Here is a 12,228-nt window from a genome sequence, read left to right on the forward strand (position 1 = left end):
TTTATCGTAAAGTGACTTAAGGTAAAAAATATTTACAATGCAAAACATCGAGAAAACATTCTTAAGCGAGAAAGGTGCTTTTGGCGTTTCTAAATTTGTATCGCGCAAATTTCCTAGAATTAGCCATTTTAAATACCTTGCTATGATAAATGTATCTTTGTAGTAAATAAAATAGATTCACGTTTCATCATACAATAAAATTGGGTCATCCAGGTCATAAACTTATTGTAAAAACCATATGTTTTATTATCTTTACACAAAAGATAGTAACATTCCTAGATGTAAAGTGCTAAGCACGAAGTAGTGCGCATCGCGCGACTAGCCCTGACTGTTGACGTCCGGGGACATCAAAAAATTTAGTACTTTGTAAAAAAATTGTTTCATAACAAATAAGTTGGCCAAGAATCAATACTTCGGTCACTACAATGGCTTTTTAGTTTTCTAGAATAAGCAACAGTAAAAGAGTTACACTAACAGTAATACGTTTCATTTAAACAAAACAGCGAGTTTTGGATACATTGAAACTTGAAAGGTATGTATTTAGAAAGAAGACAGAAGAAGTACATACGAAGCTTAGATTTGACACGGTGCCTCTAGACTGTTCTTATAATAATTTAAAAGCAAACATTATAAAAAATACAGGTAAATAACTTTTTTTGTTTACATTTTAATTTTTGCTAATTCCCAATAGTTTATAAACACGGATAAACTTTGTAACTAACGCCATTTTGACTATATGTATTTTAGCATCGCATCCATATTGGAACTAATCGACGAAGTAGGTACCTTGCCCAGCGTAACACGTCAATTTATTCTCCCATAATTAAATACATCTTTTACCTTCTGGCAGAGGCTTGAAGATTTATTTATTTTAAATTGGTTAGGTATTTTGTAGTGCCTTAACTTCAAAACCTTGACAATAAAGACACAGCATAGGATATCATGATTGTGTGCTATGCTGTGCTTTTATTCTGTGATTATGCTATAGAAGAGACCGATTATGCTACAAAAGCCATACATTATATATAAAATAAAATAAATAAATTTTTATAACTCAGGAAAAATGTATTTGGGTTGGCTATCTATTATGGTTATTGGAGCTTTTATAAGCTGTTGACTATTTTTTTACGAACTTGCTATTTTAACAGTGCCTAGTTTATATATATGTTTCAGAATCCTTCCTTCATATTAAGATCATTTATACAATAAATAAATAAATCAGTTAAGACTAAAAGAGTATCCAAAATTATTCAAAACATTAAAAGAAACTTGCGTTTATTTACAGAGAGATCTAACTGGGGTGTTGCAGCCAGCATGTAGCACCGTGATGTATTTTTTTTTTATATCATGGCCATCAAATTATTTAATCACCTACAAATCTCTTCCGTGTAAAAGTTTAAAGGGGAAGGTAATCACATTTCTAAAGCGAGGTGCCATTATACTGACTACTGATGCAATGTTTAGATCGTAAGTTTTGACAACTATAATTATAAATACTTATCATAACTGTTATTATTGAAATTGTGATTACTAAGATGATATTATTTTATTAAAGCTTGCGTTGCATGCTTTTTCTTATGATTTATAAATATGAACGAACCGTAGGTACTTTCTTTAAAAATGAATGTTATTTATGTATTTACTTAGTCTATTGGCTATAGTCTACTCTATAAACATAACATCTATTTACTCGTAAGAAGGATAACATCGTGACGAAACCTTAAAATACCCGCAACGCACTTGCGTTCGCTTTTAATATTTGCTCCTTTTGATTCATGCACATTGAAAATAAAATAAAACCAGTTTCAAATTGATCATTTCGTTATATATTTGTTTACAAAATTTCAATACATAATAAATTTGAATCGAGTTAATCACAAATTATCATTATTGACCTCGCCTTACAGATAAAAAAACAAACATTACATAGTTATTACACAAAATACAATATAAAAATACATTCCTTTGTTACAAATATTAGTTATCACAAGTTTTAATAATAAGGAAAAAAAGTAAAAAGATAAAGTCAAGCGTGTTCAAAGCGCTTAGCACTGTCTCACTATTCAAATTATTCTTATGCTAAATGACATATTATTGGAGGTTGTGATGCTGTAGTATACAACTATGAAATATGTAACAATAGTTAATTAATTTTTACATCATCTTTTTACAAAGGGACGTAGAATTACTTTCGACATTCTTGCATTTACAATCTAGGCAAATTCTTTTGGAGACTATTGTGTTAATTATGATCTAAACTTTTGATCTAATTTAATACGAAAACATTAATACCATAAAAACACATGCAAAACTTTGAGAAATAATGATTTAACGGGCAAATGTTGGCTACATTTCTTCTTTGTATTGAAATGTTTTCTAGATTTAAGAACTTTGTCCTCATTGGATGAATTAGCAAAAAACTTAAGATTAAGACCAGCTTTCAGCTAGTTAATACAATAGCTAATAACTAAAATCTCTTTATAAATACCAAACCATATTTTAATGATTAACACAAAATTTCTATTCTAACATTTTATTTTGGGTTAAAAAAGTTACGGAATTTTATATCCAAGTTTCTATTTAAAAAATAGTGTTCATAATGTGTCCAACAAGTCAAAATATTAGTTTTTATTGGTTGAAATTATATGTAATAATTTTCTATTACGCAGAAAAAAGTGCGATATCACATATAAACAGTAGAAAATATATTAAGTAATTGTTGTTGAAACAATTGAATCAGAAATTGATTATTGCTCTATAGGAAAAGCATTTTTATTTAATATTGTCATGTCATATGTCAAATGTTATTATCAAACTATTGCTAGGAACAATGAATATTATGAAACTAATGATGACACAGCTATGCTCAACTAAAACAATTCAAAAGAAAACATGGTCGCCACACACGCAAATAATATGATTTAATTATACATTGCGTGGGGTAGTCATCTTTTACCTTAAAACTTACACTAACGTCGTAATGTCGATTTGAATAAAGCTATATTTTGATTTGGTAGATAATAAAAACTTAGTCATAATATTTCCTCTAATTGTCACATTTCCAAAAACTTCAAAATCCCAAAAACATCTAGAAGACGAGTTAAGGAATGCTAAGTTAACTAAAACTTTAAGACAAATTGCCTTTGGATAGAACGTGGAGAAGTGATTGTGTCAGTAAAAGCTGTACGTTGGAAAATTTACTATATAAAATCTATATGCTACGAGCAACCAGCGCTTCGAGCTTAGCAGCAAAAATACTTATCAATAAATACGTTCAAACATTAAATCAAACAAAATCACATGTTGACACAACGCAATTTCTTATCAGGAATTCTAGAAGCAAATTGAAGACTTGAAACCTTTTCTTCTTCCTGACTTTGTCCTTCTCTCACTTGACTTGGGCCAACTCTATTATCAACCATTAGAGTCTGTAGGCAGATCTTCATATCACATGCGAATTTCCTAACTAATCTTTCTAATGAGAAAAGATGTTCATCTAGCGCTTCAGGTACCTCTTCTCTCATGAAATCAGCTAAACGTAAGAGGTATTCAACATTAGATCCGGAAGCACCGCGGCACTCTAAGATTTGTTTAGCTATTTCTGGAAGGGGAGCTGCGCCCAGCCAGTGTCGATTCTCCGGCACTGCTATATAAAGAACAGCGTCTTTCTGGCTTATACTATGTGGGAAAGTTGAACTATGTAGGTGATTTGAAGTATGTGAGTGGTTTGTTGGAAAGTATAGGGACTTCGGATGAAAGTGTACCGTGTAGGTTCTGTAGCCTCCCAACTGACATTCTCTATTTGTGAGGTATGGTAGAGCGGAGTGGTCATCCGCTGCTACAAGAAATGCTTTGCCCCAAGTGACACCCTGAAACAATAAACATTCATTGATTAAACGGCAGTAAAATTTTATTTTTGTGTATTGTGAATTGTTGTGTACAGTAGTTTTTAAGGAGATCTCCATCTCCAATATTTACCATCTTACCATACTACTTAAGGAATGCAAGGACATTGAAAATTAACAAAATGCAACGTAGTTATGGTACATAAGAATTGGAAATCCTTATACACGTTATTAATGTCAAATTATTATAACATTGATGTTTAATTGGGTCAGAACCGTGAACATGAACGAATTGTTTAAATGACCTAACGACCTAAAGATAAGAAAATTGCAAGTTCTAAGAACCAAAGTCATCAGACAAGAGTACTCTTGATATTTTGTTATAAGGAATGACAAAGCGTTTCAACGGAATAAAATATGTTAATGAATTTTTAGAATACGTGAGATAATAAGATACATATCTGAAGTAGAATTGTTGTCTTGACGTCAATGTTTGCGATTTCATTTGGCTTGTGACATCAAAATGATAGTGCGAAAAACAAACGTTGTTAGTAAATTAAGCATTTGTTTATATTTTCGAAACGATAATTGAACCAAGAATAAGGATTTTTATAACTATACCTTATACCATACCATATATATCCTTATATCCATATATTATATTATAGAAAATATTGAAAAATATGACTATATTCCGATGACGTTCATTACGATACGACGTTATAAATAATTTTCGTGTAGTAAATATTTATTGACTTTATCACTTCGTACTTAATAACATATGGACGTTGACCTTATCTATGCTATGCTATATATTACCGATAAATTTAAGTTTTGTCATTTAGGCAAGCAAGAGCAAGTGGCAGAATTTAAATGTTTAGCAGACTACGTTAAAACTGGATTGATAAGGACTAACAGAAGGACTAATAGAAATACTTGATTTGCTAAAAACTAAAACTGTACAGCATTTTGACCCTATCAGGGAAACTGCTAGACATAACTAACGAGACAAAACGAAGGAGTTCCTCAATAGATATATTCAACGTACATAACAATTAACAACCCTTGTATAAATTCATAACTTCACGAAAAAAAATGCCAAAAATATTACAGAAATGTTTCGTTGTAAAGCTAATACGCAGAAATAACAAGATTACTTTTGTAATAGAAATCTTCTACGCAGTAAACGTATATTGCGTAGATATTTGCGAGTAACAAAATAGAATGAATCAAGTCTTAACGCGTGGGGAGACTTGAATACTTTTTTATATCGTATAGCGTATTTTTAATTTGTTGTTAACGCGTTGTTTTAAATAAAATATTGCCGTCGAATTTTAAATAAGATATGTAAAAAATTCCAACGAGATTTTGACGCCTGTGTTAACTTTCTCAAAACATAACAGTAGATAATTTATTAGACGTTACAAAGTAAAGACTTAATTATTTAATAGTCAAAATATAATTTAAGTTTAGGGCCAAATAATAAAGGGACTGTGCATTTTATAGCGTTACAGAGAGTTGACGTTACATGGACAGAAGGAAAACGTACAGATAATCCATAACTCGTACTTATTAGTCATGGTCAACAACAGTCTACACGTGGAAGCAATCCCAATTTGTAAACAAAAAAACGATTTCCGACAGTCGAGTTTATTGCGGGCTAGGATAATAAAGCGACAATAGTACGTACACAGCTGCGCAATTTTTACTAAACTTATCAACTTAAAAAGTGCTTTATTACTCAATTGTTGTCATTATTGAGAGTGGGTGTAATGCTATGTAGTGTATCATTGTTTGGAAGACAAGCTTAACCAACCAAAGCCCATGGAGATCGTTGTTCAATCGAGGGACGTTACATGGATATATTTGGCTGATTCGTTTATCTCGCCAAAACTCGAGCATGGCTGGACCGATTTGGCTTTTATTGTCTTGAAATATTTTTGAAAGTTCAGGGCAAGTTTAAACGGAGGGAAACATAAATAAAGTACTAAAAACAAGAATTGAATTTCCTGTTCTGTTCTTAGCTGGGAAATTTGATTTGATGTTTTTTAGAAATAAGAAATGATAACTTGGTTGTCATATATTTAGAGACGCCTGCAGAAAATTGGGTTTCCTATCTATAGTATGAGGTCTTTTTTTACTCTGTAACACACCCACTTGTCCAAACATACACACACGCACGCGCCCACACACACGCACGCGCGTGCGCGCTATATTTCTATTTCTTTTTAATTGCAATTGAACTTTAGATATAACTATTGTAACACCCAAATAAAAACACGCGTAACGTGAGTGTATATCATCACTCACGACATGATATAAGGGATGTTAAGTAGCGTCTCTATAATCTTGTTATCACAATTTGTATCGCCTTATGGTTGTTACATAAAAATATAACGTCATGAAAATGTCTAAGTGTTTACTGTGTACGATAAAACTGTGCAATTCTACACGCGTAGCTGTAAAATAACCTTGGTTAAGGATAAATAGAGAGATTTAAACTATATAATTTTATGCTTCTTAATAAATGTTTCCACTTGTCAAACATTCTTTGTACATATATATTATTTTTAAAGCGATAACGACTCGTTAATCGGTTAAACAAAACTAGAAAACATACACCTTCTGGGTTTTGGGAATACCTCACAATACACAAATAAAATTATACATTACTATCCGAAGCTTTAGAGTTTTGAAACTAGGTCAATGACTGTATCATGACATTGCGCATGAGTCAAAGAACGATTATAATATTATGTATTGTTCAATACGACACATCTGACCCAGTGCACACTTGTTGTATAGTGATAATGGATTATTATTAGCCAGAGATCCTTTGTTTTAACGGATGTCAATATACTATATGGGCTAATAATAATAATAAATGTGGTAACTACACTTTTGTGTAGTTACCACATTTATTTTTTCTAAACTGAATATAAACATAATACTTATAATTTTCCATTTGTTTAGGATTAAAACAAAGAAATTATGTTTACTAATAATTTGAGCTCACGCTGTACGGCAATCAGCCTTGTAATGTATTATTTAATAGGCTGGACTATGTAAAAATCGACTGGGTTCGTATATTTTATAAATTACTTGGTCATGTGTAGCAGCTGTAAAAAAGTAATTTTTAAGATATTCATAATTCACTTTAAAAATAAAAATCTATATCCTTATTTGAAACACGACATAGATAATTCCTAAGTGGTTGTGTAAAGTTACAATCACGTGGAGTTTAGACTCAGAAACATTTCAATTCGCAAATCGACGGAAGTCTTCGATTTAATTTACAATGGCGATACGTAACTAAATTTATTTTTACAATAAATTTATATCCTGTATTACCCCGTATAGTATAGTATTGAATTCGAATGGTAATATCAGGAGAGGTCAATAAATGCTTGTATGATATTATATCTATATCAAAATCGTACCTATTTATAGACAGCTTGTCACGAACGAATTAATAAGTAAAAGAGCTAATACGGTTCTTGTTTTTAACAGTTTCATTAATCTGTTTAAAAAAATAAGTTAGCCTTCCAAATTAGCTTCACGTCTAAGTCAATTGCGCAGCAGCTTAATAACTTAATTATAGTAGGCATTTAAAGTGATTATAGTATACAAATATAGGCACGTGCTCGGACTGATAACAATAATTGTCCTAATGTGTAAACACTACATAGCGATTTCGACATTATCCACACTCATGCCCTTATCAGCATATTTACTAAAGTCTGTACCTAAACCGATTAAATACAATGCGAGTTCCAATACAATTATTATAATTGAACCAATAAACCTAAGTATCGATGAAAAAACCTTTTTTATACCCTTACAAGCCGTAGAAATAAACGCGGTGTTTTACAGGTGCCTTTAAAAACCCCTTTAATTTGAAGTTGTATTTAACGAACCTATTCAGCCAGTTTTGTTGAAGCGACCAACGTGACCTCGTTCACAAGATCTTTCCTCAAAATGAGGTCGTTAAAAAAGTAGGAAATGCGACGTAATTCCGCTTTAAGCTAATTATATACGAAACTTAATAGTTACCCGATGAAAATTTAGATCAATTGGCAATTTTCGTTTTATTAGGAAACTGTGAATTGTGGCCTAATGATTCGGTAACGATTGATGTTTGGAAATGATTGACATTTGGATAACCGTAAGATTGTTGAAATATTTTAATCATAGAATTATAATCGTGTTTTATTTGAATCTTACAAATCGATGTAATGTTCGTAATGAATGTATGAAGTCACAATAATTAGACACGATTACAAATGAAATAATAATATATTAGATATAGCGAGTTTTCTGAATAGTAGGTTCTAATTAAAAATATATAATATTTAAACTTGAATAAGACATTGAATGCATAACGGACACAAAAACTATGATATAATTACTTGAGCACAGTAGGATATTCTTTAGACAAATTTTATGACTGTCTACTATTTACAATTAAATAAAAGTTAAATAATACTAAATATTAATAACTTTTATGACATAAGCAAAGTACATACCTCTTTATCTTCAACTAATGTTGCAACTCGTCCAGGCTGTAAGTAAAAAGATTTTTTTAATTAAATTAAATAAAACAAAAATTGAATTACATTCTAAAATCAACAAATTATAAAACAGACATCGCGTGGCACTCAAGTACCAAAATAAATTCATGGTTATCAAACTATATGAGTTATATAACTTTGATGACATACGTAAAATGTATTATTATTCTTATAAACAATAACTATCTTGCCTACTGTTATATGCTTGGTTTGAAACATGCTCTTGCTCTTTTGGTTTCTAAAGTCAGAGAAAATAAAATATAGCATATTATTCATAAAAAATAACAGTTGTTCTGCAAGTGTGCCTATATCATCTTCCTATTATTTTTAATATATGTAACATATATCTTTCTAAATATGTCATAATATATAATTCAGATTTAAATAACTTTTATGTTATTAAGGAATATAACAGACACACATATGCATAGAAAAAGTAAAATATTTGCTGTATCCCATGAATGGCATGCCATGTTTGACACATGGGTCAGAAACACTTATTTTGGTAATCAGGTTTCTTAAAGGCAAACAGTAGATTCATTCTAAAAATCACTGCACTGCATTAGCATGGATTATAGCTAAGTCCATGGTAATGCCCCTTTAGGCTCAACATAAACTATAACGATACATAATAAACTAATATGTAGGTTTTTTATCTTAAGAGTTTAATTCAACATCTTTTATTTAAATATGTATTGACTATTAAAGAATTATTAAGTATCATAAATAACAATATACTCATATATACAAAAAACTAGTTCACCATAGTTCAAATAACTTGAAATTATTAATTCACATAAAGTATAGAAATGTATACTTTCATAACAAACATTATAATATAAATGAGGGTTATAATATCTTAAATAATTACAATTACAAATGAGGAGTAATGTTTCACTATATAATAAACTACTACATATGTATACCTATATACTAAACTAAAAATTTATACATTACGCATTGTAATTAGGATTGAGTTATATTCAAACAAATATTATATTAAACAAGAAGGTGAAAGCTTGCATAATTATTGCATCAGCCAAAGTCAAAGACTTATTATAGAAAACAGTTGATAGAAAATAAGATTATATTTTTAAAAAAATACTAAACATATTGAAAACTATTGAGACAGCAGAACTTTCATTAATTATTAAAAAATAAATAACAGCTAAATTTCATGCCAGTATTCTAGTTAATTGATCTGATTAAACCATTTACCTTCGAATCCGTACCACGGTGTGTAGTATTCCCCTGCCAAAATCTTCTCGAAAATCCTTTTACATATCCAGTTACTGATTGCTGATATTCAAAGCCAGGATTCCAGCAGAGAGAACCATATCCGAAAATCCAGAATGGTTCTTTAAATTTTGGTCTACCGTTCACAAATTCATCTTTTTCTCTTAACTCGGCTGGTAAGAAATTCTGCTTGTCTGTCTCAGAAGAATTATTAAAATATTCCATTTTTAAATTTTAATCGCGCGCAACTTCTTGAAATTTTTCTTTTTAAGACCAAAGAGAAAGTGGAATTGTAGAAAGACGTCTACGAAATATTTTTATATCTTTATATTTTTGTTATCATTGTTTATTTTAGAATTTATAACATTGCAGTAGTCATAAAATCACAACACGTAAAAATTAAGCTAATAATCAAGTCCAAACCGCAACGAGTTAACATTAACACTGTATACACTACTAGTTCTGGTCACAGACTAAATTGGTCAAATTGAAATAGTAATTATTAAACCGAGGAGGCGCCACAGGCCGCGCTAGCATTAGCTTGAGTCTATAGCTGGGGGCTTAGACAAGGTGCCTTAACAGTAGTGTATGTAGAAAGCCGAAAACTAAATTTGTATGAAAATGACTTTTCGTGTTGACAGTTGGTAGCCTAAGGCGTGAGGTGGACAATAAACGCGCCATGACAGTGCTACAAAAAAACAAACATTAAGGCCAACGGCCAATTATTGTTTAAGTAGAGTAGAAAAAATAGAGTTTATCCGCCATGTTTTTACGTGATCTCAAAAGCTTTTTTTTAATGTTATAGGAGGCAAACGGGCAGGACGCTCACCTGATGTTAAGTAATAATGTCGCCCATGGACACTCACATTGTCAGAAGGCTCGCAAGTGCGTAGGCGGCGTTTCAAGAATTGGTAAGCTCTTTTCTTGAAGAACCCTAAGTCGAATTGGTTCGGAAATACTTCAGTGGGCAGCTGGTTCCACATAGTGGTGGTGCGTGGCAGAAACGGCCTTAGAAAACGCTCAGTTGTGGAACGACGGAGGTCGAGGTGATACGGATGGTATATTGTATTTTGCATCGACGTCCGAATTTGCTGTTTTTTATAATTCGGGATCGCTATCGCCATCTTTAATAACTATCGTTTTAAATACATGTTATATTTTGGACGTTTTGTTTTATGTTATTAAATAATTGTAATTTTCATTTTATCTTTTTCAGTTTTAAACATTGTTGTTAAATTATAATGATCTAAACTAGAGTTGATATTATTTAGGTTAAGAGTTATTATATATTTCTTGTCTATATTTAAAAAAATAGAATGGAATCGATGCGAGGATAGCTTAAGAGACGCAGATAAATGTGAAAATATGAAGATATCAGCAAATGAGTACAGGTAAATGAATATTATATTTATTTTCCTTTGAGCTATAGTTTTTTTTAATTTCGCACATACTAGTTGTATTGAACATATTTTATTGATATACATTTTATATTGCATGTAAGTATTTAAAATTTTTCTTTTGGAGAATGTAAGTGCATGTTCCTATTTCAGCATGCCTCCTACTGATAGAAGACAAATCTTTGTTTTCAATTTATTTATCATCATTAATTACTTAAAATGTCATGTGGAACATGGTGTGATGGTTGCAGCTCCTTATAAACGTTGTGAAAAACAAACACTTGGCGATTATAAAAGGTGGCGCAGAGTTTATAGCTAGTTCTTCTCTTCCGTTCTACGCCCTTGATTTGAGAACAGGCAGTAAAATTAGAAGTATTTTATATAAATTTCTGTTGTTGACGTTCATGAGTGTACATCGTGTTACCTATATGAATAAATGATTTTGAATTTTTGAATTTGTTAAAATACATTATGTAACTTCGTTGTTAAACATTTGTTGTAAACTTTATACCTTTGTACTTTACATATGGCCCAGGATCTATCGTACGCTAGTAATTTGAGGGTTCTATAGGTTATGTAGGTTAACAATTTTATGAAATCATCACAACATGTATCGTTAGGTTTTATGAATTGAACCATTTTTATTATACAGCACATAAACAAGATATTAAGTTTTATCGCTGCCCATTCACAATTACATTATAATTATTAGTTAAATTTTCATTAGGTACTATAGGTATAGGTAGGTATTATATCATCAGCTTCTAATATAATTTTACAATAATACATATAGAACTTCCAATTAAGTTCATTTGTGCTGCTTTCACATTTTAAATATACAAATAAAATGTATTATTATTTTATTTTATGATTATAAGCAATACACTTAAATGGTATAAAGTTTACAACAAAAGAGTATCTTTAACTTACAAGTTAAATGATGTATTTTTCCAATTAAGGAACCTAGTAACTAGTATGTGCGAAATTCAGAAAAACTATAGCTTGAAGGAAAAGAAAGAAATATTTACCAGTACTAATTGCTGAATTGTTTAAATATAAACTATAACTCTTAACTTAAAAAATATAAACACTAGTTTTGATCATTATAACTTTACGAGAACGTTTAAAAAAGCAATTAAAAAAATTAAAAACATAAAAAAACTTTAGTATGAAACGTCC

General features: G+C 30.5%; 1 protein-coding gene across 1 annotated transcript; it reads right to left on the minus strand.

Moving 5' to 3' along the window:
• Nucleotides 1-1,898: 1,898 nt before the first annotated feature.
• On the minus strand, nt 1,899-10,133 carry LOC123710827 (putative glutathione-specific gamma-glutamylcyclotransferase 2). The gene is made up of 3 exons (XM_045663074.1): nt 9,635-10,133; nt 8,372-8,407; nt 1,899-3,869 (listed from the first exon to the last, which is right to left on the minus strand). The coding sequence occupies exons 1-3, from the start codon at nt 9,875-9,877 to the stop codon at nt 3,297-3,299; spliced, it is 852 nt and encodes a 283-aa protein (XP_045519030.1). The 5' UTR covers nt 9,878-10,133; the 3' UTR covers nt 1,899-3,296.
• Between the last annotated feature and the right edge of the window lie 2,095 nt (nt 10,134-12,228).

The sequence above is a fragment of the Pieris brassicae genome, chromosome 1 (genome assembly GCF_905147105.1).
Source record: "Pieris brassicae chromosome 1, ilPieBrab1.1, whole genome shotgun sequence".
In the NCBI taxonomy this organism is placed as follows: Eukaryota; Metazoa; Arthropoda; class Insecta; order Lepidoptera; family Pieridae; genus Pieris; species Pieris brassicae.

Bases quoted from the DNA above. Each gene is read 5' to 3' on its own strand.
- LOC123710827 (XM_045663074.1), bottom strand. From the start codon at position 9,877: ATGGAATATTTTAATAATTCTTCTGAGACAGACAAGCAGAATTTCTTA. The intron at 8,408-9,634 runs GTAAATGGTTTA...TTTTACTTACAG, and splicing joins ACCGTGGTACGGATTCGAAG to CCTGGACGAGTTGCAACATT. The intron at 3,870-8,371 runs GTATGTACTTTG...TTATTGTTTCAG, and splicing joins CATTAGTTGAAGATAAAGAG to GGTGTCACTTGGGGCAAAGC.